We start from the raw sequence: 26,546 nt of genomic DNA, 5'->3' as shown, positions 1-26,546 counted from the left end.
TGTATGTGATTGGCTAACTAGGAAGAAAACTATGTAGCTGCCCCCAGACCTCCCAGGAAAGAAATCCAAGTCAAGTCTGTGCATTATACCAGATAGTCCAGTATGGCTCTGAATCCCATTTCCTCAGAGTCTGAAGAGAAAGCTCATGTCTTGAATTGTGAAATTTGTATCAAGAGGGAAACCTGACCTTACCAAACATTTGGGTTGAACCTACTGCCCTAATGTTGCTCAGACCCCTCCTACTGCTAGGAAGACAAGTTCTATCCACACAGGTAGAGTTGCATCAAACTGAACTCTCTGAAGATCTTGAGCTGAGTTTGGGGAGTTCTGAACATCAATCCTGCTGCTAAGCCTGTCTGTGAATGATAAGCCTCTTGAAAGGGTGGCAGAAGAATGTGTTACTGAGGCATTGACTTTGCCTTATTGAGTAATTTCTGGAACTTGAGCAAACACTGGTAGTAAGTGTTGCCAAGCTGGAGACCTGTATAAAAGTTTCGTATTTCTCTAGCATCGTGGATAATTAATTGGTGACGATGTTTTCAATAAGCTGGTGGGGGTGGGGGGCAGAGAGCCAGCACCCTAGCAAGGAGGCCCTATTTGAAACATCTCTGGCCCTGGAATCCAGGTGCCCTGAAGCCTAGGAAACTCTGCCAGCATGACCTCTGTTCCAGAGCCCTCAGAGAGATTGAGGGGCTGGAGGAAGGCAGCATTGTTCATTTGTACAGGAAGCAATGAGGATCAACATGGGGCAGTGATTGGGCCTCCTGCTCCTAACCAAGATTTGTGTGTAGAGGCAGGGGCTAAATGCTGGGCCATTGTTTTGAGGAGCCATATATGGAGTTTCCTTGTCTGAGAATGCTGAGGAATAGGATTTCTATGAAGTAGTTCCTGTGTATCTAGAAAATGGCCAACACAGCTTCCCAGTACATGTAGATCTTGGGTTTCTTCATTCAGCAAGCAGTGTGTACCAGCCATTGGGCTGGGATGAGGGCTACAATGGAGGTGTGTACAGTGGGGGCTACAGTGGAGGGCAGGGTAGGGTGGGAAGAGGCAATACCCAACTCGGCCTAGGACTTTGGAGAAGGGCTTCTACAGAAGAGGAAGCCTCAGAGCTTCCACATGAAGGAAACATTTACTGAGCATAGAGATATTCCAGGCACAGGAAGGGGTACCTGCCAGACACCATCACAAAAGAAGGTAGTGGGTTTGGGGAACCCCAAGTGGCACAGAGTGTGGTGGACATGACAGAAGAAGTGGGTGGAGCCTGCTAGCCTTTCCGTAAAGCCAAGAAATGGCAGAGGTTATTTCTAACTAGGATAACTTGGATATGTATTCTGTGGAGGAGCTGTTTGAACTGGATCTTTAGAGATTGTGGGGGGATTTCCATTGATAAGGATGAGAGGAGAGGGCCTGTAGAGCTCTCACTTGTACTTCAGACTGGCTGGTATATTTGGAGGAAAATAAAAAAAGCTGAGAAAGGATGCCTGGGCCACTCCTAAGGAGTCTTGACTGCCCTTGGGTGTGTTTGGTAGGCAGTGGGAAGCCACTGAAAATGTTGGTCCCTTATCCCCGTCTCTATTACGGTGTTCAGCACATTATCTTATTTTCTTTTCTCCCTATCAAGCTACATTTTTGTTCATTCATTTATTCACTTAAGATTTAATTGGCCAAGTATCAGCTATGTGCCAGAAACATGGGAAGCAAAAAAGACCTGGGTCCTGCCCCTTGGCTTTTAGAGATGCACAGGAAGACAAACATTTGTCATGATAAGAGTAATGTAAAATTTATAGGCTGTGACTGAAAGGTGTGTGGTGCTGTGAGCATGTATAACAGAGGGATTGCATCCTAATTTCGGGGCCAGGAAAGCCTTAGCCTATGATCTAGAGCCTGAGTGATCCAAAGGGAAAACAAGGAAGAGAGTGCCAGGCAGGGAGAGCTACACGTGGGGAGGCCTGATGGCTGAGGGCGTATGGTGTGATTGGAAATGGAAAGAAGCCTTGAGGCTGGAGAGCTGAGAACAGTGATGCAAAGGAACGGGCTGAAGCTGGGGAGGGATGCAGAGCCTTGTTGTTCATGATGAAGATTTTGATCCTTAATGTTGAAAGCAGTGAAAATCCACTTTCTTGTTTTTAAACTGAATAGGAATAGGTGGTATGACATATTCAGGTTTGTATTTTGAAAAACTCTAGCTACAGTGTGGAGAACAGATTGCAGGGGAGCAAGAATGGATTGAAAGGGGAACCTTGTTAGGCTAATGTAGTTTGGTCCAGGGCAAGACAGAAGTTTGGATTAGGCTAGTGACAGTAGTGGAGAGAGGAAGCACAGGTGGATTTAAGACATTTAGAAGGCAAATACAAAAGGACATGGCGTTGCTGTGGTTCTTAAAGTATGGTCTGGGAACTTGGGGCAAGGGGTCCCTAAGGATCCTTTCCATAGAGGAGGTCTATGATTTGCCTTTTTACCCCATTCTTTCGTGAGTATGAGGAGTTTTTCAGAGGTTACCTGCCTGAGGTGATGTCATTGCTCTGATACTAATGGAATGTGTGCTTGTGTATTATTGTGTTTTCAAAACTTTTGAGCTTTAATTGCTAATACAGTGAATATCAATTAATGTAATCCGGGCAGTCCGGGTGGCTCAGAGGTTTAGCGCCGACTTCAGCCCAGGGCGTGATCCTGGAGCCTCAGGATTGAGTCCCATGTCAGGCTCCCTGCATGGAGCCTGCTTCTCCCTCCGCCTGTGTCTCTGCTTTTCTCTCTCCTCTCTGTGTATTCTCATGAATAAATAAATAAAATCTTTTAAAAATTTAATATAATCCACTTAATAAAAGATTTTCAGTACTCTTGATTTTCAAAGTGTAAAAGGGTCCTAAGAGGTTCAAGAACCACTGTGGTATTGGATACACTTTATGAGTGTTGAAAGAGTAAGAGATAAGTTCCTGGTGTATGGATCTGGATAAATGACATTGCCTTTCACTAAGACAGGAACAATAGATGAGGACCTGTTTCCTGTGCTGAGAAGGGGCAGACCTGATATTTTAAACAGGTTGAATTGGGGGTGCCATTGAGGTAACTAAGAGGAACTATCAAATGGACAGATAGATATACAGGTCTCTAGCTCAAAGGGGAGAAAATCAGGACTAGGAAAAAAAAAATTAGAAATTGTCTAGTTGAAGCCAGAAGTCCAGATGAGAGGCCTTTAGGCAGAGACTGCAGAGTAAGAAATATCTGGGTCCCTGAGGGCTGAGCCTCAGGGACCCAGATACTTAGTGGCCAATTAGAGGAGGATGAACCTGCAAAGGACACAGGAGAGGAGTCACTAGAGAAGCAGGAGAGGGTGGGAGGAGGACTTACATGGTACCAGCTAGGTTGGAAAGGGTAAGAGGCACAAACTGTTGTTCTCATCCACAAATGTCTGAGTGTTTACTGTGCTGGTAACAGTGTACGTAGAAGGAAATAGGAAGAGAGGAGAGAGTCAGGGTCTTAGTATCAGGCACGAAGAAAAGCTCTTGCAGTAGAAATGGGGTCAAAGGAAAAGCCTTAGCAGTTCAGCTTCCAACCAGCAGGAACAAGTGGGCTTTGCTCTCCTCCCCTACAATGGGAAGAAACCTGTGAGTATACAGCAAGAGATGGCAACCTGTGGGTCATTCAGCTGCCATGGCCCCATTTTCAGTAATGGGGAAGTACAAGAAAGCCCAATCTGTGCTGTTTCTTTGAACTTCTTCCTTATATTGAATTGAAAATGTATCTTCCCTCACTTTACCCAGTGACTCTCGAACAACACAGATCCATAGGTAACATCTTTCATATGACAGGTTTTCAACTCTTTGAAACCAGCTGTCACATTTGCTTTTTGTTTTCCCATCATAATATACATGGCTTGAATTTTAATTTTTTTCAAGCCAGTTAGTCTGTTAAACTAGTTCATGCTAAAAAACAAAAACAAGCAACAAACAAGAACAACAACTAGGTAATGAGTTAACCCAAAGGCCCATGTGGGTCTTCAGAAAGGCAGATGGAGTTTCCCTATATGATGATGCTCTTCTTTATATCTTTGCCTATAGAAATTCTACCCACCTTTGAAGTTGAGCTCAAGCACCATGTTTCCACAATACATTGGGTGGTGTTCTTAAGCCACATAGCCAAGCCTCAGGGACTTGTCCCTGCCATATTTTGACTCCCATTGGATCTAGGGCATCTCGCTAAGTGCTTTTGCCTCTCTTCCTACTCCATCTCCTTTCTTGCCACTGCAGTCCCACAGTGACAGCAAGTCAGATTGCAACCCCTAAGGAATGAGGAGCAGGGGAGCAGAGGCAGTCTGTTCTTTCGAGGAGTTTGGCTGTAAAAGAAAAACAGAGGTGGGTTAGTGGCTTACAGGAGAGGCCAAAAGTAAGGTCAAGACTGTTTGTAAGCTAGAAATCTGAGCATGCTCTTGAAGAAGGGAGGTGCCAGGTCAGCTGAAATGAGCATTGAGGGTGGTGCCAGAGGCACCTGCTGCAGGTGAAGTGGGAAGTGCAGGTAGAGAGTGCTTAATGCCTTGGCAAGGGGGAGGAGAGCCCTAGGCCTCTGAGAGGAGAGGAGGGAAAGTTCAGGCAGAGGAGAGTTGAACGGAGATGTGACTTGCAGGGGGCCCCCAGCAGTAGCTGGTTAGAGAGCAGTGCATACTCCAGCCCTCCTGTCCTGGTGCAGTTGGAAGGGCAGAACCGGTGGTCACCCACGTCAGCTTCCTTCACTTCCACGGTGTTTTTCTCCTTGCTGTAAATTCTTTTGTGATGCTAGATGAGACCAGAAACTATTTAGTAGTGGTGGCAACTTCAAAATAAAATGGGAATTTTGAAAGTTGAAACATCTAGGATGTTCTCAGGGTCTCGTGGTACAAAATGTTGAGAAGCTCTGTTCTGCACAGCCTGGTCCAGTGTGAGCACACTGAGGAATACTGGTTAAGATTTCCCATTTGAGGAAGAAAAAAAAAAGTCGATTCCTCCCCCAATCTCATCTGCCCAGCAAGAGACAGCAGGGTTTAGAAAAAATAGTTGATGGCCAAAACAGCTATCTCTTTGTACTTGCAATGACCTGCACATTAACACTGACCCCAAACCCTAGAACTCCCTGCAGAGGGAACTTCCTGACTGCATCAGCTTCCTGACCAGAGTCTCCTATGAGAAGGGCTAGAATCTGAGAGCCAGTCTTTCAACTTTGGGTGAGTTTTGCTCTGACTTTGCGCCGTGGGTTAAGAAGCTCACAGACAGCTGGCACACTCTGGGAGGACTACAGCTCATCAGCAGCTTAAAGCCCTGGCTTTCTCCTCATGTGTAGAACACCTTTGTGCAGAGCTGTGGGCCACCCTGAACATGGGGCTACTACTCTGCTTTGTTGCTTCAGCTACTGCTGATGGGGCCCCTTGGCACAAATGATCTCATCAGAATAGAGCAAGATCCAACTGGAATGCCAGTGAAGGGCATCCCAGAGACCTTCCATCCCCGCATGACTGCCTTCCAAGGCCTAGAATGGGTTGTCTTGCATACTGTGGTTTGTGCTGTCTAGCTCGCTGCTGTCCCTGTTGGTACACAGTGGGAGCATCTTCGGTCTTGCAGTCCAGGATCCTGTCCTCTTAAGGTCTCTGTCTTATTTGTTCTTGACTGCTGTTATGTGTCTCACTGGCCCCCAATTTCTGAATTGAAGATAAAAACAAAACTGAAAATGCTCTGTAGCAGTTCTGCCAACTCCTGGTTTTTCCATTTGCTTCCTCTGATAGCCATTGGTTTGGGGAGACTTCCCTTTCCTGCCCCAAGCTGTGGGCCTGTGCACAATAGCCCCTGGCCCATTGCCCATCAGATAACAAGGCTGGCTCTCTGCAGGCAGCAATGTGTATTGGAAAAAGTGAAAGTCTCTGGCTGGAAATAAAAGCTCAGAAAACCTTTGCTATTTTCCCCCAGCCCCTCCTGGGTCTGTAGTGCTGGCCTCATCATGTGAGCCAGTCCCATCCTACCTGTAAAACAGGGGAGAGTTCAGTGGAAACTGGTGTCCAGGGCCTTGGATATTTTATCCCGGGGAGGGTTCATTTAGACACTCCATGTAACAGACTAATGGCGGTTCATGCTGTCTGGGGATAGTTAGACCACTGTCTGGGACTTCATCAATAAGTAAGTTTTTCTTTCATTCTAATCAATCCCTTACAAGACACATTTTTGCTTCATTCTAGTTAAAACGTGTAATACCTTTTCACTCCAGAGTATATTGGTCAGGGTTCAGGTGCACAGAGTAGAGTAGAATCCACTCTAACTAGTTTCAGGAAGAAGAAATGTAGTGCATATCCCATCTTATAAAGTGATTGGAGAGAAAGAAACAAATTCTAGGTTAAGACACCACAGAGCTCTTCCCTCTTCTGGGCTCAGGAAGCTACCAGATTCAGAAGCACAGCACCCTTCTGCTGTGGTCCCTACCACATCCATAGGGATGCCTGCATCTGTCCTTGACGTCTGGAAAACTGGAGGCCAGGTGTGAGGTCTCCACTAATGCTGCAGCAGAAAGAAGAACCAGGGCTCCCATGACTGTAGTGGCCAGGAGCAGTAGGAGCAGCAGGAGGTCATCTAAATCTCACACAAGTACATCTGATTGACTGGACCTTTGGGGGTTGTAGAAGTAATAGCTTTTAACTGATTAATTTCTGAAGTACAGGAAGGCATACTAGAAGTGTGGAATAGATCTTGAGTCTAACCCATTGTATCTGCCACATAGAGTGAAGGAAACAAATGGAATTCTGCTGAATCCCTACCTGGTACCAACCTCTGCGACAGATGTTTGGTCTGACCTGGTCCCCTGTCTGCTGCTCTCAGCCACATATCATGGGCTGTGTTGTAAAAGGTCTTGTTTCTGTGCTCTAGGCTCCCAGAATCCTGGCCGAAGCTCACCTCCTCCTGGCTACGTGCCTGAGCGGCAGCAACGCATTGCCCGTCAGGGATCCTACACCAGCATCAACAGTGAAGGGGAGTTCATCCCAGAGACGAGTGAGCAGTGTGTGAGTACAGGGCTTGGGGTGTGCCTTGGGGTGTGTCAGACCAAGGTTATAATGGGCCTGGTGCAGAGCTGAGGGATTTGAACCCCATCTCTTAGCTCCTTTGTAAACCAGACCTGCCCAAATATGGACTATTCCTTTTTTGGGACCAAGTATTAATTCCTGCTGTCGACACCGTGTAAACTACCTAGCCTTCTTGGTGTTGGATGAACATTCGACACATTTTACCTTGCTGTGCTCCTCTCACTGGTCTCCCTGCAGAAGACCGCTCTGCTATTTGAATACCTCCTTAAAACTGCCTGTGATATCAGCAGAATATAACATATGACCAATCCTAAACTGACAGTTTTTGTTTTTCATCAGCCATATTTTAGTTCTGTTATTTCTTGATGAAAGGTAGGGAGTATACCATATCCAAATTACACTGTAGAAATGTAACTTTGGGTGAGCTTTTATGGTGGTAGACAGCTATATTAGTTATCTGTTGCTACATAACAAATTACCACAAACTTAGCAGCTTAAAAACAGCATACATTTATTATTTTACAATTTTCCTGGGTAAGGAACTAGGCATGATTTAACAGGGGTCCTCCACTCAGGGTTACACAAGACTGTAGTCAAGTGTCAGCCAGGCTGCATTCCTTTCTGGAGCTTGGGGCTCCCTTCTGAGCTTACGTGGCTGTTGGCAGTGGTTGTAGCACTGTCCCTGTCTTCTTGCTGTTTGTTGGCCAGCAGCCATCCTGAGCTCCTAGAAGCCACTTTCAGTTCCTTGTCACATGGCTTTTTCACAATATGGCAGCTTCTTCAAGGCCAAGACGAGAATCTCTTGCTCTAGTCTGTAAAGATAAGAGTCATAAAATATAACATAATCATGCGAATGAATATATCACCCTCTTTTCCATAGTCTGTTAACTAGAAGCAAGTCACAAATTCTACCCATACTTAAGAAGAGGGGTGGCCACATTGTGGGGTATGCCTACCACAATGGCTCACTCATTTTAATGGCTAACTTTTTAACTAATGGCTCACTTGATGAAAATGGCATTTTGGCTTGGTAAAATCAGCAAGAGTGAGATCTCTGGCTTCATTCTGAAGTCTTTTCAATGAGCTTGCTTTGATTACATAAGAGAAAGATCCACTCTTACAAGTTTTTAGGATTTGGTCTGGGAAGGGGAAATTTCTTTTTCTTTCTTTTTTTTTTTTTTTTGGTAAAGATTTTATTTATTTGAGAAGAGAGAGGAAACATGAGGAGAGGGAGAAGCAGATTCCCCTCTGAGCAGGGAGCCCAACACAGGGCTTGGTCCCAGGACCCTGGGATCATGCTGAGCCGAAGGCAGCTGCAAAGGTATATGCTTAACTGACTGAGCCACCCAGGCACCCCTGGGAAGAGGAAATTTCTTAAAAACAAAGCATCCAGTAGAAGGGGCAGCGGCATCACATGATAGATTTTGTAAAAAACCGATCCTTGTAATTTTTCTTTCCCCTAAAACTGATTCTTATAATTTTTCTTTCCTGGTGATAACTAATCTCTATAAAGCATTATCCAAACTATATAGGCTGTGAGGAAACCCTTTACACTGCTTCTTCTCTTTTCTGTATACAACTCCTGCTTTCCAGATAAGTTTGTGTTTAGAATAGTGACCTGGAGTGCTTTTACTTACTCCTGGAGGGAGTAAGGATTCCCTACTTGGGTATTTTACTGACCATCCTTTCTGTTTTCTCTAGCTAGAGCACTTCTGGACATCAGCTGTGTTAGAGGTGACTTGGGTATAAAATCTCAGAGGTTGCAAATGAGTTCATTGCCTTTAGTCTCTATCTCTCCCCATGGCCCTATATCCTGGTCCTTTTACATCTCTGCTGTACTTGCCTAGCCCTGGAAAGTGTGGGAGTATTGGACTCCTAGTGAGGACAGACTTAGGAGGGGGCCAAAGAAGGAATGCCTAGGCCCTTCCCCTTAGCTAAAGTGAATTGTTCCTGGTAACCAGCCATTCAAGATAAATCCACGTAACAGAAACCAAAACAGTGTAGTATATAGTGAAGGAATATTCAATTGGGACTTTCTTGAAAAGTGAAACTAAGATAGGTTTATTTTGTTTTTTCTTTCATCAGATTAAGGTAGTAGTTGTATCTGTTTGCTAATTTTTAGAACAAACAAAAGCATGATTCATGTTAATTTTTTTGGCTTAATTTTTCTAACAAAAATTTTGCTGACACAATGTTACCTCTTTCCTTCCCTTTTGACTTCTGTGACACTGTTATAAAGAGGGCCCTCTTTTTTTTTTTTTTTCCCCCAGAGGGCTTCACAGGATTCAGTGGATTTTCAGAAGGCCTCTCTTGAACCTTTGGTATTCTTCTGCATCATGCCTGTCATGTTATTGTACTTGCCTATTCTTCTTCTGTTAACTGGTCTCACTTTGAAATTATGGGCAAGATGGACCCTAGTATTAAATAGGAAGGGATAATTTGAGTTGGAAACTAATTTTATGAAAGTTGTTAGTGAATTTTCATTATTCTGATTCCTGCTTCCCTATGTAATGCTTAACTTTGGATCTCAGATAATGAATACTCTGATAGGGAATACCCCTATAGGCAAAATGAAGGGAGATTAGTTGAAGAAAAAGCTAATCTGAAGGCTTCTTGTTACTGCATTTGACCAAAGGCTGGAGAAACATTTCATAGATTCTTATTGCCTCCATATGAGAACCAGGAACTAGGAAATTTTTCATCTGTATCAGCTGTATAATACTAGTTTCATTACTTTAAACAATTCTCCTAACCTTCCTGGACCTGCAGTGGCTTGTCTGTGGAACGAGGGCAATTCTTGTTTCGGTAAATTTTAAATTATGGAGTGTAAACAGAAGCATTACAGTCCCACCCATATGCCATGGAAGCCTCTGTGGGGTAGTACCAGCTTCAGTGCCAGGCTCCCAGTGTTCTTGAGCCAACAAAATGCCAACAAGAGAAGTAGCGTCTCTGCTTTGCTCTCCTGGCAGAGTTCCTTGGGATGCTGTCCAGGCATTTTTCTCCCTTCTGGAAACTTGCCTTTCAAACTACAGGGGAGAATAGTACCTTCTTAGCCATTCTTCCCACTGCACAGGCACAGAAAGGGCACTTTCATATTTTGACAGAAAGGACTATTTGCTGGCCTTGGCTGGGCCATAAAGCCCTGAGTCACCTGGCTGGGATTGAGGCAGGGGCTGGGGTTTTATTGTATGTCTTGCCTTACAGATGTTGGATCCTCTGAGCAGTGCTGAAAATTCCTTGTCAGGAAGTTGCCAATCCTTGGACAGGTCGGCAGACAGGTATGGGACTATGGCTGCTTTGGGTGTTAGTGCCTGGGCATGTTTGGGACAGATGGGCTGAGGAAACAGAGTTAGCCAGTATGTCTCTGATCTAGACACTGTTCTGCAGACCCATGGTTACAACACCATGCTTCTGGGAAAGAAACCTCTTTCTGGGATTCCTAGCCCTCTCCTTAATTTTTCAAGTACCATGAGAGTCTTATGTTTGTATAATTAGGTGAGTGTAACTGTAGCTCGTAATAGTAGCTCATAATAGCAAGTCATATGTGTTAAATGCTTGCTCTGTTATCCCAAGTGCTGTACATGTTTGAAGTTTACATATAATATACACTGCTCTTGTGCTCTTGACCTCATTGCTATGATCTGGCCTGAGAAGTAGTGAATCTTCCATGTTTGGGGGAAAAAAATGGAATTATCACCTGTGGGTTTGCCTTTTTTTTTTCCTCCAAGTGTTTCTGATAGAGTAAGAAACTGGAATAGAAAAACCAGAAAACAAAATATCTGGACTGCCTAGCTTACCACACTATCTGCTTGGTATGTAATCTTGTTCTGTCAGAGTAAGTGCTGTCTTTTACATACCAAATGGCTCTGTGGAGCTGGTTGGCCCAACAGGAGGTGTATGTTTAGAGTTGGCTTTGGCAGTGATCTAGCCAGTCTCTCACCTTGACCTTGTTATGCCCAATAGCACATTTGATCATGTGTGACTGGACTAAGGGCTGTGGTCAGAGGCTATGGAGCAGGTTCGGGGATTTTTTTTTTTCTGTTTGTGTAACTGACCAATTGTTCACATGGGTACTGGCCAAATTTGTACTGTCTCTCCTAACAGATCTGAAAACTGATGAGCACTGTCTTCCTTCTAAACGTCATAAAATAGTCATGGTTACTTGTTGGTATCCATTTTATAGCATTGCTTGGGGCTTGCTCTTCGACCAGGGGAGCAAGAAGCCCAGATAAAAGTGCCAAGAGTTACTGCCACAAACTGAAGGCTCTGCCAAGACAGGGGCTGACTCTGGCTTTGAAATATCTCCCAAACTTTGTGGCCAAGCAGGGTTGGGGAGTGGGGTGGGCAGTAGGACAAGACCACAGAAGGTCTAGTAGTTGTGAAGTAGGGGGCACCCTCGTGTCCTTAACCGTTTCCGGCCTGTGGCTCTCTCAGAAGGCACTCTCACATGTAAGATAGAGGACATTTAGGTGAATTCTAGGAAAGCTAGCTGAATATACTTGATTCTTAGATTTTGCTTCTGTCCCTCTAATGCTTTGTTTTCATTTCCTTGGGAGTAAAACCCAATGACCTGGACTTATTTCCTTGAGGCCCAGTCTAACTTGAGCATAGGGCTTTCCTCTCTTCTTTATGGGATGTGGAGCCACATAGACCCCAGCTCCATTAAAATATAAGTCAAGTAGCTTCCCTTAACCTCTCCATTCCTCAGTTTCCCTATCTCTGAAATGGGATGGTGGTAATTAGTCTGAAAGGAAGATGCTTGGTGTTGTTGCTATTTTTATTAGCACCCTGGGCAAGGGGTGTTTTGCAACTCTTCCCCTGTTACCAAGGTGAGAGGAAAGGACAAGAAGGGTAAGTGGTGCCAAACTCCAAGGTGGAATTTGGGAGGGCTGGAGGGGTTGATTCTTGCGGGTCCTGTCAGACTTGGGCCTCAGAGTACTTAAAGAGAAAGTAGTAAGCTGAACTCAGAAGATGGCTGTTTTTCCCAAATTCTGCTTCCCTCTCAAACTGTGAGAACAAGATTACATACCAAGCAGGTATTGTGATAAGCTAGGCATTCTGGATATTTTTTCTGGTTTTTCTATCCCATGTAATGATGTGGGAAGGAGTAAGAAGAGAGTCCATGTGGATATCCTGCCTTCTGCCCTGGTGGACAGCTTCTTGAAGTAGGCTGATATCTACATTGTGATTTTGTTTTCGTTTTTTTCTAGCCCATCCTTCCGGAAATCGAGAATGTCCCGAGCCCAGAGCTTCCCAGATAACAGACAAGAGTTCTCGGGTGAGTTCCCCAGAGCATGGAGAGCACTGCAGGGATGTCTGGATGGGACTGTGGGCATTCTGCTTTTGTTAGCTGAGTTGGAAAGCCAGGGCTGTCTTAATTCTCCTTGGGGCTGCTGCTCGGAGGTCTCAGGTAACATGGGGGCTTAGATGACTCACTTACATTGACCTACCCAGAAACCAATGATTCCTCTATCTTACTCAGATCGGGAAACTCAGCTGTATGACAAAGGGGTTAAAGGTGGAACCTACCCCCGGCGCTACCACGTTTCTGTGCACCACAAGGACTACAACGAGGGTGAGTACACCTCTACCCTGCCCCCTGCTGGCTGCCTCAGAATGGACATGGGTAGAGCTTTGCCACACAAAAGCCACTGCTAGGGGCTGGGCCCAGGCACCCTACACCCCATGTTTCCTTTATTTCTGAGGAGCTGTGCCCAGACTTGAGGCACTAGAGGCTAAGGGGAGATGGGGGGAAGGGTGGTATTTGGAAGCCAAGATGCTGCCATTGGGAGCATAGCATCCTTGATCTGAATCCATAGTGTGTTTCATGGTACCAGCTCTCCAGCGCCCTCTTCTGCCCCATGGCAGCAGACGGAATGGAATTTCACACAGGTTTAGGATTAGGATGCCAGAGAAGACAGACTTCAGCAGTGAATTGGCCTTGCCAGTGATGTGGTACCTGAGAGCTAGCCCTGTGCCTTCCCTTTGGCTAGGGCTTCCTGAACCATCTGTGGCTGCTTCCTAATTCCTGTTTTTGTCCTGATTCTCAGGGTGCTTGAGACATTAGCCATTCTGGCATGAGTTAGGAAGAGGGCAGATGGGATGATGTGGTTTGCGTATTTAGCCTTATGGCCAGGGGTCTGACTTGCTCTACTATGGCTCCTGCACCCCTTCAGGCAGAAGAACATTTCCACGAATACGGCGTCATCAAGGCAACCTCTTTACCCTCGTGCCGTCCAGCCGCTCCCTGAGCACAAATGGCGAAAACATGGGTCTGGCGGTGCAATACCTGGACCCCAGAGGGCGCCTGCGGAGTGCAGACAGCGAGAATGCCCTCTCTGTGCAGGAGAGGAATGTGCCAACCAAGTGTGAGGAGTGGGCCCTGGCCAGAAGGAGATTGCCCAGCGGGTGCTCACATAGGAGGCAGGGCAGGAGGCCAGAGATCCCCTGGGGCTGTTTAGCTCAGCAGTAGGCTGCTCCCACCCATCCTCACCACACTGGAGGAACCTGTGGGTCAGCAGCAGATCCCTTGGACCTTAGGCCTTGCTGCACTGTTGTGTGGCAAGCCACTTCCCCTTTCTAGGCTTTAGTTTCTCTGTTTAAACAGAAGACCAATCTTCTCAGTCCTTGTCATATTCAGATGTTTAGGGTCATAGGAAATAAAGGTATTTGATGAGTGCAGAAGAGGATTTAACCATGACGGTAGCCGGTCATCTGCCTCTCAAGACTTGAGCCTAATGGTCCAACTGATCAGGGTACTGAGCCTGCTCCAGATGGGGGTAATGATGCTGGACTGAGATATAGGATGGTTCTGGGTGAGAGGTTCTTGAGCCAGAGATCCCATCACAGAGCCTCTAGAGACCAGGGCAAGATCTCAGTAACTAATTTACCAAGCTAATACTCTTTCCTTCCATTCTCCTGTAGCTCCCAGTGCTCCCATCAATTGGCGCCGTGGGAAGCTCCTGGGCCAGGGTGCCTTCGGCAGGGTCTATCTGTGCTATGACGTGGACACAGGACGTGAGCTTGCTTCCAAGCAAGTCCAGTTTGACCCAGACAGCCCTGAGACAAGCAAGGTACTGCCTTCCCCATGGTCTGGCTTCCAGTGTCCCCCCCCCCCCCCCGACAGATATTTCCATCTCACTGCGTAGATTAACTGCTCGAGAAGCTGCAGGTTGCTTCCCCCATCATTCTTCCTCCCAAGTTCCCTTGCTCTCCACCTTGGCCATGGCCATGAAGCAAAAGGACTGTGGTCCAAAGAGCATCAGACCCCCCGGGGGAGGGATTAGGTATGAGGAAATGAGTTGATGCTGAAGTACCAAACAGCCCAGACTGAGGGGCAGTGGCCAGTGCCGCAAGGAACAGTACCTCCCCCACCCTTCACACAGATGCCTCTCTCAGCCCTCGGTCCAAGAAGGAGCTTATCTTCAGAGTTCAACTTTGGGTGTAGCCTAAGTGGACTCCAGTCTGAGTGGACAGATGCAGCAGTTACCTTAACTAAGCACCTGCCCCCCATTCTCTCACCCCAATGTCTGCCTTCTTCCAGCATGGAAGTGCCACTATCCTGTGGGTTGCCCAGCATTGTGTCCAAGGGCCAGACTGTTAACAGAGTCCCCCTTTGCTCCAGCGGAAGTTGCCAAGATAGACATACTCCCCTGGGTCACTAATTAGGACAAGCCGAGCTGATCCCAGGTGGGCAGAACCAGGGCCCTGTGAGCCAGGCTAACTACTGGGCCCCTTCCCTAGGAGGTGAGTGCTCTGGAATGTGAGATCCAGTTGCTGAAGAACTTGCAGCATGAGCGCATCGTGCAGTACTATGGTTGTCTGCGGGACCGTGCGGAGAAGACTCTGACCATCTTCATGGAGTACATGCCGGGGGTATGTGTTTCTCAGTGCATGTGGGACACACACAAAAGGGCCAGACCTGGCTGTGGGCTCTAGAGGAGGTGTCCCTTGGACATGCTTCTGATCATTTGATATGCCAGAGGCTCAGGGGAGAAGGTGAAGTGATGCTCAAAGTCAGGAGGGTCCTGCATCTGGCCGTAGTGACAGTGTGGGATGTGAGGCATCCCAGGCCACCTGGACCTGAGGCTTAGAGGGTGGTTGCACTGACTGTCCAGTAAGTACAGCCTGTACCTGGAGCAGAGGGGTCTCCCTTCTGGATTTAGGTCATACATTGCTTAAGGGAAGGGCTCATACTGTTCAAGCTGCCCCATAGCCCCTAGCAAAGCCTGGTATTTTGCTCACAGGGGTTGGCTGAATCACTCCTTTGCTGCAATGCTAGGTGCTGGAAATAGCCCTCCACCACCACCACCACCACCACCACCCCACCCTTTTCTTAGCTGACTCCCTCTGACTCCTATGGCTGTAGGGCTCGGTGAAAGACCAGCTGAAGGCCTACGGAGCTCTGACAGAGAGTGTGACCCGCAAGTACACCCGGCAGATCCTGGAGGGCATGTCCTACCTGCATAGCAACATGATCGTTCACCGAGACATCAAGGGTGAGCAGGCACAGGCTATGGGGTCCCTAAGACCTGGTCACTTAACCATTCTTAATTTTCTGAAAAGTGAGACCCTGATTGTTTCCTTGGGGATTGATATGGATGGGTTGAGCAATGTGGGAAACTACTTATAGGGTGCTGTGCAGATGTTGGCTGTGGTGATGATCATGTCATGCTGTAGGGCTAAGCCAGTAGCGCTAGGTGCTCATCGTGTCTGATTCCTGGTAGTCTCCATTGTCCCCAGCAACCCTATGACCTGGGAGGGAGGGGAAGAGGGTGGAGGGTACAAAATGCCCAGAGGGTCCAGGGTTGCAGCCTCTGCTCTTTCATGCCTTAGGAGCCAACATCCTCCGAGACTCTGCTGGGAACGTGAAGCTAGGGGACTTCGGGGCCAGCAAGCGCCTGCAGACTATCTGCATGTCAGGCACGGGCATGCGCTCGGTCACTGGCACACCCTACTGGATGAGCCCCGAGGTGATCAGCGGTGAGGGCTACGGAAGGAAGGCAGATGTGTGGTGAGCACTGGGGACATGCTGGGATGACCTCTCCATGTCTGGGCTAGCCCAACCCTAACTTAGAAATGAGCTATGGGGGCTTCGTGCTGTGGGATCAAGAGGAGATTCACCTCTTGGCAGCCAGGTCAGGAGGCAGCCTCCACGAGTGTGGGGACATTGGTGCAAGCTGCAGCAACTATGGCAAATGCATTGTGTTTTTTTTTGTTATATATATATTTTTTTACACAAATATTCACAGCAGCTTTATTTGTAACAGCCCGAATGACTAGCACGAATCCATATAGTCATCAACAGGTGAATAGACCAATTGTTTTATAGGCACAGGATGGGTTCTACACAACAACATAAGGAAACAAAGTCTTGATAATTATGACTATGAAAGAATCTCAAAATAATTATGCATTGTGTTTTAACCTCAAATGGCACCTATCTGCTACTGCTGAGAGCCTAGGCCATGGAAAAACCTCCCTAGTGTTTGCTAAATCCCTAAGAGAAGTAGCACCCAGTTTGAAGGCCTGGGTCAATCTCTAAACTGTAGCAGGCTTCTTCATCTCGTAGCGTTCACATGGCTTGCGTTTGCTCTGCCTCACTTCTTGTGCATCCTCTAAAAAAGCCCAGAAGTTGTGAGAGCGTCTCTTCCCCCTCAGAACGGTACTGAAGTGGGCTGAGTAATGGTTCCCCAAAGATGCCCATGTACTAACCCCATGCCCTGTAAATGTTTCCTTTCGTGGCAGACAGGCCTTTGCAAATAGCCTAATTTAAGGATTTTTGAGATGGGGGAGATTCTCCTGGATTATCCAGGTGGGCTCAGTATAATTGCAAGCGTCCTTGCAAAGGGAGGCAGCAGATGAGAGTGGGTAGCAAGAGATGTGGAGGTTAGAGTGGTCTAAGGAGGGGCCGTGAACCAAGGAGTGCTGACAGCCTCTAGAAGCAGAGCCTCTAGAGGGAACCATCCCTGCTGACCCATTGACTTGAGCCCATTGAGACTAGTTCTCGACTTCTGACCTCCAGAATAAATTTTTCTTATGTCTTATGCTCATGGTAATTTGTTACAGCAGCAATAGGAAACAAACACAGCTATCTCAGAGCTCTTTCTGTCCACACTACAGGGTCTCTTCCCTTATATCAAGACTCACCCGGGTGGATGTAGGTTGATGAAGCCTTGGGTACCCTCTACAGAAGTATCACCCCTCAGCTTGTCCCATGCTGCCTCTGGTTGTTCTGAGAAAGGGACCTCCTTTCACAATGGTGGGCAGGTCAGGGAGCCCGGCGTGACATGGGGTTCTCTCTCTCCAGGAGCCTGGGCTGCACCGTGGTAGAGATGCTGACGGAGAAACCACCTTGGGCAGAGTATGAAGCCATGGCTGCCATTTTCAAGATTGCCACCCAGCCCACCAATCCTCAGCTGCCCTCCCACATCTCTGAGCATGGCCGGGACTTCCTGAGGCGCATTTTTGTGGAGGCCCGCCAGAGACCTTCAGCCGAGGAGCTGCTCACACACCACTTTGCACAGCTCGTGTACTGAGCTCTCGAGGCACACTGCTGCCAGCTGCCCCTGCTGCACAGGCAAGGGGCTGCTGTGGGGGCTCAGCAAAGTTGCTGCTTCTCCCAGGCAACGCTGTGGACTATGGAGCTCCAGTCCAACCAGTGTTCGTCTGTGCCCCTTCCACCACTGGGGCTCAGAGCCAGGGCGGGGTGGCTGCAGCCTCAAGGACTGGGAGCCCCCAGCCTGCCAGACCCGAGAGCTCCAGCATCCTAAGCTCAGCGTGGAGGGGAAGGATCTAGGAACAGTGTGCAAAGTGCTGAGGGCCTTACCCTCAGGGGCTGTGTCCTGACACTGCAATCAGCACCAAAGCCCCAAGGGTCTGGGGGCACAGGACAGACACGAGGGTCTGAATAGTGTTACTTTCATTCAAAGTGTTATTTTGTTTCTCCTCCCATGTCTGGAGACCACCAGGGCATCTCTGGGCTGGATGAGCCCACCCAAGCCTGAGGTAAAGCCCAGCATCCCATAGCCTATGGAAGGCAGAGGCTGGGGCTACGCTCTCCCAGGGGCCCCCCAGGTCAGCTTTGCCAGTCCCTGTCCTTTACCAAAGATGAATGAAGCAAATGTTATGCTGCCTTATTCAGGGAGGGAGGAGCCCATCCTGCCTGCCCCCATGGCCCTGCTCCCCCCCTACACCCCAAGCAGGGGCCTGAGATGTGGAACTGTCCCCACTTAGTGGGGGAGAGACCCAGTTTTGTCAATGCAATTGTCTCTGTTTTACAAGTTGAAGTCACTCTTATGCTGTACCCAGTTTCTAAACTGGAGACTGTGCCCTTGGGCTCTGAATATCCTTGTTGTGGGCTTGGGCCTTGGGCTGGATTGGAAAGAGCTGAAGGTAATGGCCTTTGCATTCCTGAGCTGGCACCCGTTTCCCCACTGGAGCAGAAAGAAAGATGGGCAGTGTGGTGAGAGCATCTGACCCAGCTGGCTGCCCTAAACCCTGGGCAGGCTCTTCTGGATAGCTAGGGAAGTTATATCAGGCTGTCTGTGAGTCATGACCCTGCTAGGCCAGAGCCCTTTCCACCTGGTAGAAGGGAGAGCCCATATGATGTCACCAACTATGTCCCAAACTCCATCTCTGTTCCTTCTTGGCCAGCCTTGCCCATCCCCATGAGGTTTCACCTCCTTACCTTCTTAGAGGAAGAATGGTAGCAGGGGTCTGGGAGCCAGTGTCTCCAAGCAGCTTAGAGTTGGCCTTATTTACCTCAGCCTGGGCGCTGGTCCTTTCTTCCGGCCCCTCCCCTCCAAAATGTGCCTATTGCTAGAGCTCCTCCCTCCAAACACCCAGTTTCCTTGGGAGTTGTCATTAAAGGAACAACAACAACAACAACAACAAAGCCAGTGCCCAGGGATGGGCCTCTCCGGGGAGCTGGGGATTAGCTCCAGGCAGCTCATTGCCAGCCATGCCCACTTCCCCACGGGCACCAGAACAAGCCAAAGCCTTCGTTGTATGTTGACGATGCACTTTTATGAATGTAGTTTCTATCGCTGTTTTTAGCCTTTTCACATCATGTAATGTGAGGCCTTGTACTTGTTAATTTATATCTCAGATCATATTTGATGGTTTTTATATATATCAATTCTAGATTGTTACAGGTGATGGACGCCTCAAGAGAGAGAAGAGAAAATGAAAGCAGCTGGTTTTGCAGGAATGTGTGTTGCACGGTGCCAGTTGGGTCTGGGCCCCTCTTTCTATCCTTTTCTCCCGGGGGCCTCTGTCAAGCACCCCCAGCTCAGCCCTCTGAAGACAGTGAGCATGTGCTCCTGTCTCCACCTCGGCCCTTGCCCAGGGTGGGGACTGGCCCCTCAACTTGACCAAAGTTGCCATGTGGCAGCTCGGCCTCTCCATGACCCCATCCTGATGGCTGTAGCACTCTTCTTGGGCCCACACCCCCACCCCCAGCCCCTGTTCCCCAAGAGGAAACAGAGCACGGTGCCGGTGCCAACAAGACGACTCTGTGTCCCAGCTTCAGGCTCTCACAGAGCCCCACCTCCTGGGGTCTTACCTCACAGGGAATGGGTTTTAAAAGTGAATTTGCATACAGGCCAAGAAACGCTGCACTCCAAAAAAAAAAAAAGACCTGATTTTTTTTTTTTTTTTTTTTTTTTGTGCCAAAAACTGTGGACATGCTGGCTCAGCATCCTCAGGACCAAGCTGTTGCTTAATTTTAATTTATTGTCTTTATATTAAATAACCCAGATGACAAGTTGTGGGCCTAGGACAGCCTGGGCCCAAAGATTCTTAAAGGCAGCCCCCTAGCAGCACTAGGCTTGCTGTGGGAAGGGCCATGCTGCCGTTTGCTCATCATTCCATGGGCTATGTCGGCCTTGGCCAAACCTACATGGAGAGGCCAGGGCTGGGGACAGTCCACACTCCACCACCCTCCTGCCCCTCCTGTCCACCTCAGCTCTGTGTCTGTCTGAATTGTGGATCGTGCAGAAGAACCTGCAGCCATAGTTATTTGACTATATCTCGACCGAGGGCTTGCAGTGCAAAGCCAGGCCAGTGTCGCACATTACTTACAATAAAAGGGATCATTTATACCCAAGGGGTCCTGTGGCAATGCTTTTGGTTGGGGAGTGGAGAGTAGGTGTTTGCCCGAGGGGAGCCAGGTATGGTGCCTGGTAAGCAGCTTGGGTCCCTCAGCAGAGAATTTGAAATTACTCCCAGAGGGGTCCTAGGATGGGATGATGTGGCTGATACCACTGCTAGCTCAGAGGTGGCTCCCCTTTCTCTCCACTTCCAAGAGCTCTGCTGAGGGTGTCTCCTGATTATCAAGGTGGCACTGTCAGCCCCCCTGGCCCAAGTGTCACCAGTGGCTGGAGTCCAAAACTTCATGGCATCTGGAAGTGCAGGGGAGTACTCCCCTGAGCAGTGTTCTGCAGGGCAGGGCTCAGGCACCTCCAGGAGCCACCTCTCTGTTCTCTCCCCCTGGTCTACCTGCTGTTGGTGTTCAGCTCAGAGCAGGGAGAGACCATCCTTGTCAGGCCATCAGGCCTCCAGCACAGAATTTGGGCCTGCTTTGAATGGGGCTTTCCACTCTCATGCTGAGGACCCAGTGCCATCTGCGCTGAGTGTTAGCTGCTGCTTCAAAGGGCAGCATCTACCTCAACACAACACAGTGGCCCATCTGCCACAAGTCTGAGTCCCAGCTTCCTACCCTGTCCCATGGGCATGGGGTCACTTAGGACTCAAGAATTGTATGGGGTGCAGTGGCAGCAAATCCCCGAGGAGTTGGCCCTTTTGCTCCACCAGTTCATGTAGCCCATGGGCAGTTTGGAGAAATCAGGACAGTTGGGTCCAAACAGGACAACCCAGACTTCCTACCTATAATCCTCTGGGGGTGGGGTCTCAGGTCCTCCACGTTGGCTGCATTTGCCCTACGGTAAACTTGTCCCTCCAAGGAACAGAGAAGCTGTTTCTCCTTCGACTACCTGGGATGGTGCCTGCAGCTGCCCCACTCCCCAGAGATTGAAAAAGCAAGGGGAAGATGACAGATGGGGAAGGACACAGCAAACTAGAGAACCTTCAACAGCACTTGCTGAATCTGCTGGTTTCTACCATCCTTTGCTGATTTCCAAGGCAAAGGCGGGCAGGGGAGGGAGGTTCCAGACAGGGACTCAGGAGAAGGGTTTTGCCTTGCAAAATACTGAAGTGCAGTGAGGCCAGGGTCCATCACCTATGGATAGCCTGAAGTAGGCTCTACACTCAATATGGGGTTTGAACTCACAACCTTGAGTTCAAGAGTTGCATGCTCTACCAACTGAGCCAGCCAGGCTCCCCAGCCTGACCCTCTCTTAAAGAACACAGGCTGACAAGCAAAGTAGAGTTCCAGTTATGAAACCACTCTGGATAGGACAGTGTGGAGGAGGTCTGGCTATTGCAAAAGGGGCACCCCCCTTTTTCTCTCAGGCTGGTTGGCATTTCCTTGATACCCATCACCAGCCCCACTCCCACCCCAATCAAGGCCAGAAGTGCTTTGGACTGACCATGCTCCCTGTCACCTCTGCATCCTTCCTGCCACAAAGCTCCCAACCCCCCAATCAGGCCACATGATACAGAGTCAGAATCTGTTAAAACATATTTAAAATAGGGTTGATCACAACAGTCAGAACCGGCAGCAACAGGGGAGAAAGAGGAGGTGAGCATGGCGGATGCCAGCCCCCAGCCAGTCTCTGTGGCTCTCAGCCTGGCGGTGGTGCTTTAGCTTCCGCTTCGTGACTCCGGTGGTGCAAGATGGGTCCCAAGCCCCACTGGGCAAGTCGTGCTTCGCCTTTTGGGGGAGGGCAGGGCTAATCCACTTCCTCCCCTCCCCCCGCCAGGGCCTTGGTGGGCATTCCGGGAGGCCCAGCAAGGACACACTGGCTCTCCTTCCTCCGGTCTCCATGGCTCAGGACCAGGCTAAGGGCAGAGGTAGATGGGGAGACATGAGGGCCGCAGAGAGCCCCAGGTGGCAGTGAGGGAGCTTGGGACCCTGAGGGGGCATGCTGACTCCTTACTGGAGAAAAGGCACCTAGATAGGGAAGCTGGGCTTGGGGGCCTCCCAAGGGGCCATAGGGGGAGGCTGAAAGAAGTAGGAAGCAGGGTGGTGAACAAACCCCAATCCTGATTCCCGAGCCACCCCCACCCAGGGAGAATGAAGGAATCCTGCAGCAGAGCCCTGCCCCCTCAACCCTCTGCCTGAGCAAGATGGCCTTGTCCCTATCCCACCCTGGGATGCACCCCAGGATCCACCCCCCCACCCCAAGAGCAGGTCCACTCTTTCCCACCCTCCCTACTGCCCCACTCCAGGCCCTCTTCTGCAGAGACAGTGGCCGGCAGAGGGGCCTCAGGCCGTCTTGGTGCCAGGGTCCACCTCCTTGTGGGCCCAGAGCTCCTTGTGCTGCTTCCGGCCAAAGCCCTCGTCGTAGTTGCCTTTGCTCTTAAACAGCTGCTGAAAGTGGGGTTTGCAGTAAAATTCCCCGTGCAGTGCCGCGTAGCTGCCCAGGCTGCAGAAGCAGAACAACTGTGGTCAGGTCAGGTCAGGGCTGGCAGGTGAGGGCAGGGGCAGGGCAAGGGCGCACCTCAGCTTGGTGTGACAGTGCTTGCAACAGAAGCAAGAGTTGTGGAAAATGAGCTTGTCGGCCACTAGCCGCTCCATGGGGTACACGGTCTTCTGGCAGGCCGCACAGCTCTCCTTCACCTGGGCGCGAAGGCTGAAGGACTGACGGCAGGAGAGAGTAAGCGGGGGCCTAGCCCATGCCCCTCCCTTCTTCCCCGCGACGCTCCTCTCCCGGGCCCTACCTTGGAGCGCTGGACAGTGCTGCTGCCACCGCTGCCTTTGGCTTCCTAAGGGAGAGGGCCAGTCGGCCAGGTCAGCTGAGGGATGCCCAGCCCATTGCTGCGGGGCGCCCGCCGGGTCCCAGGGCCCCGGGGGGCGGGGCAAAGGGTGGCAGGCAAGCCCGCCGCCCCTCACCCCTTCACCCCAGGCCAGATGCCGGCGGGAGAGGGGCCCTCCCGGCCCGATGATCACCTACATGAGAGGGGGTGGCCTGGGCGGCTTCTGCAGCCTGGAACATGGCTCGGTGAGGGCGATGGAGGCCCCAGGTGGAGACGCGGCACCCGCTGGGTTCTGCAAGGGGAAGTCGGTCGGCAGCGCCCCACAAGCCCTTCCCCAGCCTGCGGGGGGGGCGGGGAGCGCTTACAGGCAGGGGCTGGGGGGCTGCGGTTGGGACTTTCCCTAAGTCATTTCCTGTTGCTCTGGGTCTTGCCACTTCCGCCCCTCACCCACCCCCTCCGCCCGCCCGCCCTCCACGCCGCCCCCCGGGGCCCGGGGGTCCCTGAGTGGAACCGTGTGTCGTGGGGAAAGCACAGAGTTAGCCGGCAGCGGCCAGCGGAGGGGGCGCCGCGCAGCCGCCGTGAGCGCCCGCTGCCCGGACCCCGCCGCGCCGAGGGGAGGCCGAGGGGAGGCCGAGGGGAGGTCGCGGGGCGGGCGGGGCCTCGGTGAGAATCCGCTGGCCCGGCCTGACCCCGGCCCGACGCAGCCGAGGCCGCGGGCGCCCCCCTCTCGGCCGGCGCAGCCCCCGGACAGCGCTCCGGCCGCGCCGCCCGCCCCGCCCCGCCCCGCCAAGCCGCCGCCCGCGCCCCGCTTCTCGGCCCAGGGCCGACGAGGACCGGGCCCCAGACCCGGGACCCCCGCGGGCCCAGCCAGGGGGATTCGGCCCCGTCCCTGCTCGGAGGCGCGCCCGGGAGGGCGGTCGCCGGCCTCGGGGCGCGGGGGCGCGGGGCGCGGGGCGCGGGGCGTCGGGACCCCGCGGGAGGCGGCCCTCGCGCCCGCACCCCCTCCTGGGCGCCCGGGCTTGCGAGGCGGATGCAGGCCCCTCCCCGGCCCGCCCGCGGGTCTCACCGGGGCCCCGGCCTGGGCCGCGGGGCGGGGGGTCGGTCTCCGGGGGACGCCTCGGGTGCGTGGAGGGCGCGGGCGCGAGCTCCCGCCGCTGCCAGTGGTCCCCGAGCGGCCGCCGCCGCCACCGCCTTGTCGCGGCGCCGCCCCCGCCGGCCCCCGCCCCGCGCCCGCCCATTGGCTCCGCCGCGCCCGGAGCCGCCTCCGGGGCCCCGGCGCCGCCGCCGACCCCCTCTGCGCTTTGTCTTCCCCTCGCTCGCGTCCCCTGCCTTTGTCTGCCCCGCCGCCCCGACCCCGCGCTCCGGCGCCCGCGCCGCCCCCGCCGGCCCCGGCTCGCCGGCCGCCCCGTCGGGCCGCTCCAGACCGAGGCGGGGACGATCGCCGGGGCGTCCCTGGGCCTCCCGCGGCCTCAGTTTCCCCAGGGTGACAGCCCCGCGGGGGCGGCCGGGTCCGGGATCCCACGCCCGCTCCGGCCGCGGAGCCCTCCCGCCGCCAGAGGCCGCCCCCGAGGCGGCAGGGCCAGCCGGCACGCGGTCCCGCCCCGCGAGGCTGCGAGGCTGCGAGGCTGCGAGGCTGCGAGGCTGCGAGGTTGCGAGGCGCGGCGCCCCGTGGTGGTCACCTGGGGCCGCCGGCTCCCCGCGGGCCGGTCTGTGGGGGTCCGGTCTGCTGCGACCCCACAGGCAAGGGCCCCCGGAGGCTGCAAGGCCCGCGGCGCGACAGCGTTCCTGTGGTGCCCGTGTGTGGCGGGAGTCCCGCCGCGCCTCACCCACCGACACCGTCGCCTGAGAGAAATCGAGGGCACCCCCTTCGGACGGTTCCGTCCTTCAGACAAGCGAATCTCAATCTCGGCGCCCGAACCTCCCTTGAACCTCCCTCACCGCGAGGGAGCGAGGGAGCGAGGGAGCGAGGCCTGAAGATGAACGCCGGCTCCAAGTACCCAAGCTGGGCGGCGGGCTTGGCCGCTCCGTACTCCCTGCCCGCTGGCCCAGCGGCTGCCCGGGCTCCAGCACACCGCTGGACGGTGGGAGGGCACAGGGGGTGACTGTCACCCACGGGGGGGGGGGGTAGGGCCTCAGTTGTGCTGTGCATGCGGCCGTGGCTTCCCGGAGGGGCCTCTGTGGGGAGATGCCGTCTACCTGGCTGCGGGGACTGCCGGGCTCCGCCTGAGGTCTGGCTGGAAGCAGTTTCACCAAACACAGCCCTAAACATAGCTTGTTCCCACACTGTGGCAGGAATAGAACTAGTGGCTCCAGAGCACAGCCCACACACACGTGTCAGGGAACGGAACAGCTCAGAGCCGCAGGGGCTGGAGGGAGGGAGCAGCTTCCCCAGGCCCCAGCTGTTCCCTTGGCTCCCTCAGGGCTCCCATGGCCTGCTTTGCTTTTTCTCCCCAGCCTCCTGCCCCGCCCTAGAGGAAGATTTATGTTTGGGGGGAGCTGCAGGCCCAGACTCCTTGGATGGGGTGTGTGTGTGTGTGTGTGTGTGTATGTGAGACAATTCTAAAACTGTGTTTGTGTGCATCTTTCCTGGCAGCTTGCACACCAGTGACCAGATTCTCAAAGGCGGCTGCAGTGATGCAGGAAAGCGTGGCCCTCACCCACTGGAGGAGCACCAGGAGCAAGCTGCGCCTGCAGCAGGCACTGTGGAGCCACCTCCCCTGCCCAGGACAGGTCTGCGGGGGTGGGGGGGTGAGGTGGGGGGATCTGCCAGCAGCCACCACAGGAACAGCAGCTTGGGCGCGGAGGATGAACGGACCCGACCACAAGGTGAAGAAAGCAGTTCAGAAGGAAAGAAAACAGGCTGATGATGGTGTTGAGAAAAGGGAACTTGAGGTTTAAAGATGAGCTGGGCAGGGGTAAGGAGGAGGCTTGGAAACAAATGTGACCTGGCCTCCCCACTCAGCCCCCTAGTGGGTGTCATTCCTTTCACCTCAAGCCCTGTAACTGCCCAAAGGAGATATTTTTTGTTTTTCAACTGGTGTTAATAATTTCTGAGGGAAGGGAAACTGAGAGCATTTGATGGCTCAGAGCAGCTTCAGGTCAGAGGCATTCAGAGGGAGGGGCACTTCCTTAATCTGACATTTTTAGGGCCTGAGCGAGAGGAGGGCGCCTCACCCCAGAGGGACTGGCAGGCAGGGAAGGTGCCAGGCTGGTGCCCATGCAGGCCGGGAGGCACCCTGGAGACCCAGGTCAGAATCACTCCCCTGCCCAGCCTTGCTGGCAGCCAGCCAGGATGAGAGGGAACAGGTTTGGTTCTTGGGTTACCTGCTCCTTGGGTATTAGTTCCAGGGGTAAGGAGACACTGCAAGTCATGTTACAGAACAAGACCATCTACCTCCTTTCCTGCCAAACACGAGCCTCTTCTGCCTGGACTCCTAGCGGCCCAGAAGGGGTCCTGCAGAAAGGCTAGTCTTTAGCACCTGGACCTTTCGGCCCCAAAGTGGTTTGCTGGCCGTGGGCTAAAACGGACGGTCTCACATCTTTGGATAGTGAGGAGACAAATCTATTACGTGTGTTGTGAGGCTATCTGATGATAGTTACAGCTGTGCTTGCACATGCGCTCGTGGGACCA

The 26,546-nt window shown here is 51.9% G+C and overlaps 2 protein-coding genes across 5 annotated transcripts in view; one reads left to right on the top strand and one right to left on the bottom strand.

Moving 5' to 3' along the window:
• MAP3K3 (mitogen-activated protein kinase kinase kinase 3) overlaps positions 1-20,139 on the top strand; it is a 69,777-nt gene extending 49,638 nt beyond the window's left edge. For all 3 annotated transcript variants that reach the window (XM_049114601.1, XM_025436718.3, XM_025436717.3), the window contains exons 7-16: positions 6,882-7,015; positions 10,241-10,314; positions 12,247-12,314; positions 12,519-12,611; positions 13,213-13,404; positions 13,961-14,109; positions 14,780-14,911; positions 15,405-15,534; positions 15,872-16,049; positions 17,346-20,139. In XM_049114601.1, the coding sequence (XP_048970558.1) occupies positions 6,882-7,015; positions 10,241-10,314; positions 12,247-12,314; positions 12,519-12,611; positions 13,213-13,404; positions 13,961-14,109; positions 14,780-14,911; positions 15,405-15,534; positions 15,872-16,049; positions 17,346-17,574 (1,379 nt within the window). In that variant the 3' untranslated portion in view covers positions 17,575-20,139. The remainder of the gene's footprint in view (positions 1-6,881; positions 7,016-10,240; positions 10,315-12,246; positions 12,315-12,518; positions 12,612-13,212; positions 13,405-13,960; positions 14,110-14,779; positions 14,912-15,404; positions 15,535-15,871; positions 16,050-17,345) is intronic.
• A 1,520-nt stretch (positions 20,140-21,659) lies between these two features.
• Positions 21,660-25,130, bottom strand: LIMD2 (LIM domain containing 2). 2 transcript variants are annotated; one of them, XM_035720703.1, is made up of 5 exons: positions 25,112-25,130; positions 23,113-23,207; positions 22,880-22,924; positions 22,660-22,799; positions 21,660-22,584 (listed from the first exon to the last, which is right to left on the bottom strand). In XM_035720703.1, the coding sequence occupies exons 2-5, from the start codon at positions 23,152-23,154 to the stop codon at positions 22,425-22,427; spliced, it is 387 nt and encodes a 128-aa protein (XP_035576596.1). In that variant the 5' UTR covers positions 23,155-23,207; positions 25,112-25,130; the 3' UTR covers positions 21,660-22,424. The 2 variants fall into 2 exon arrangements, with proteins under 2 accessions (XP_035576596.1, XP_025292513.1); XM_025436728.3 differs by lacking the exon at positions 25,112-25,130 and adding an exon at positions 23,982-24,120.
• Positions 25,131-26,546: the final 1,416 nt, after the last annotated feature.

This window comes from Canis lupus, chromosome 9 (genome assembly GCF_003254725.2).
Source record: "Canis lupus dingo isolate Sandy chromosome 9, ASM325472v2, whole genome shotgun sequence".
Lineage (NCBI taxonomy): Eukaryota > Metazoa > Chordata > Mammalia > Carnivora > Canidae > Canis > Canis lupus.
Note: the sequence above shows the minus strand (reverse complement) of the source record. Positions and strands in the feature narration are given on the sequence as shown.

What these genes read in the sequence shown, in the direction of transcription:
- LIMD2 (XM_035720703.1), bottom strand. Translation starts at nt 23,154, where the DNA reads ATGTTCCAGGCTGCAGAAGCCGCCCAGGCCACCCCCTCTCAT. An exon ending in CCCAGGCCACCCCCTCTCAT is followed by an intron (nt 22,925 to 23,112) that starts GTAGGTGATCAT and finishes CCTCTCCCTTAG; the next exon opens with GAAGCCAAAGGCAGCGGTGG. An exon ending in CACTGTCACACCAAGCTGAG is followed by an intron (nt 22,585 to 22,659) that starts GTGCGCCCTTGC and finishes CTGCTTCTGCAG; the next exon opens with CCTGGGCAGCTACGCGGCAC.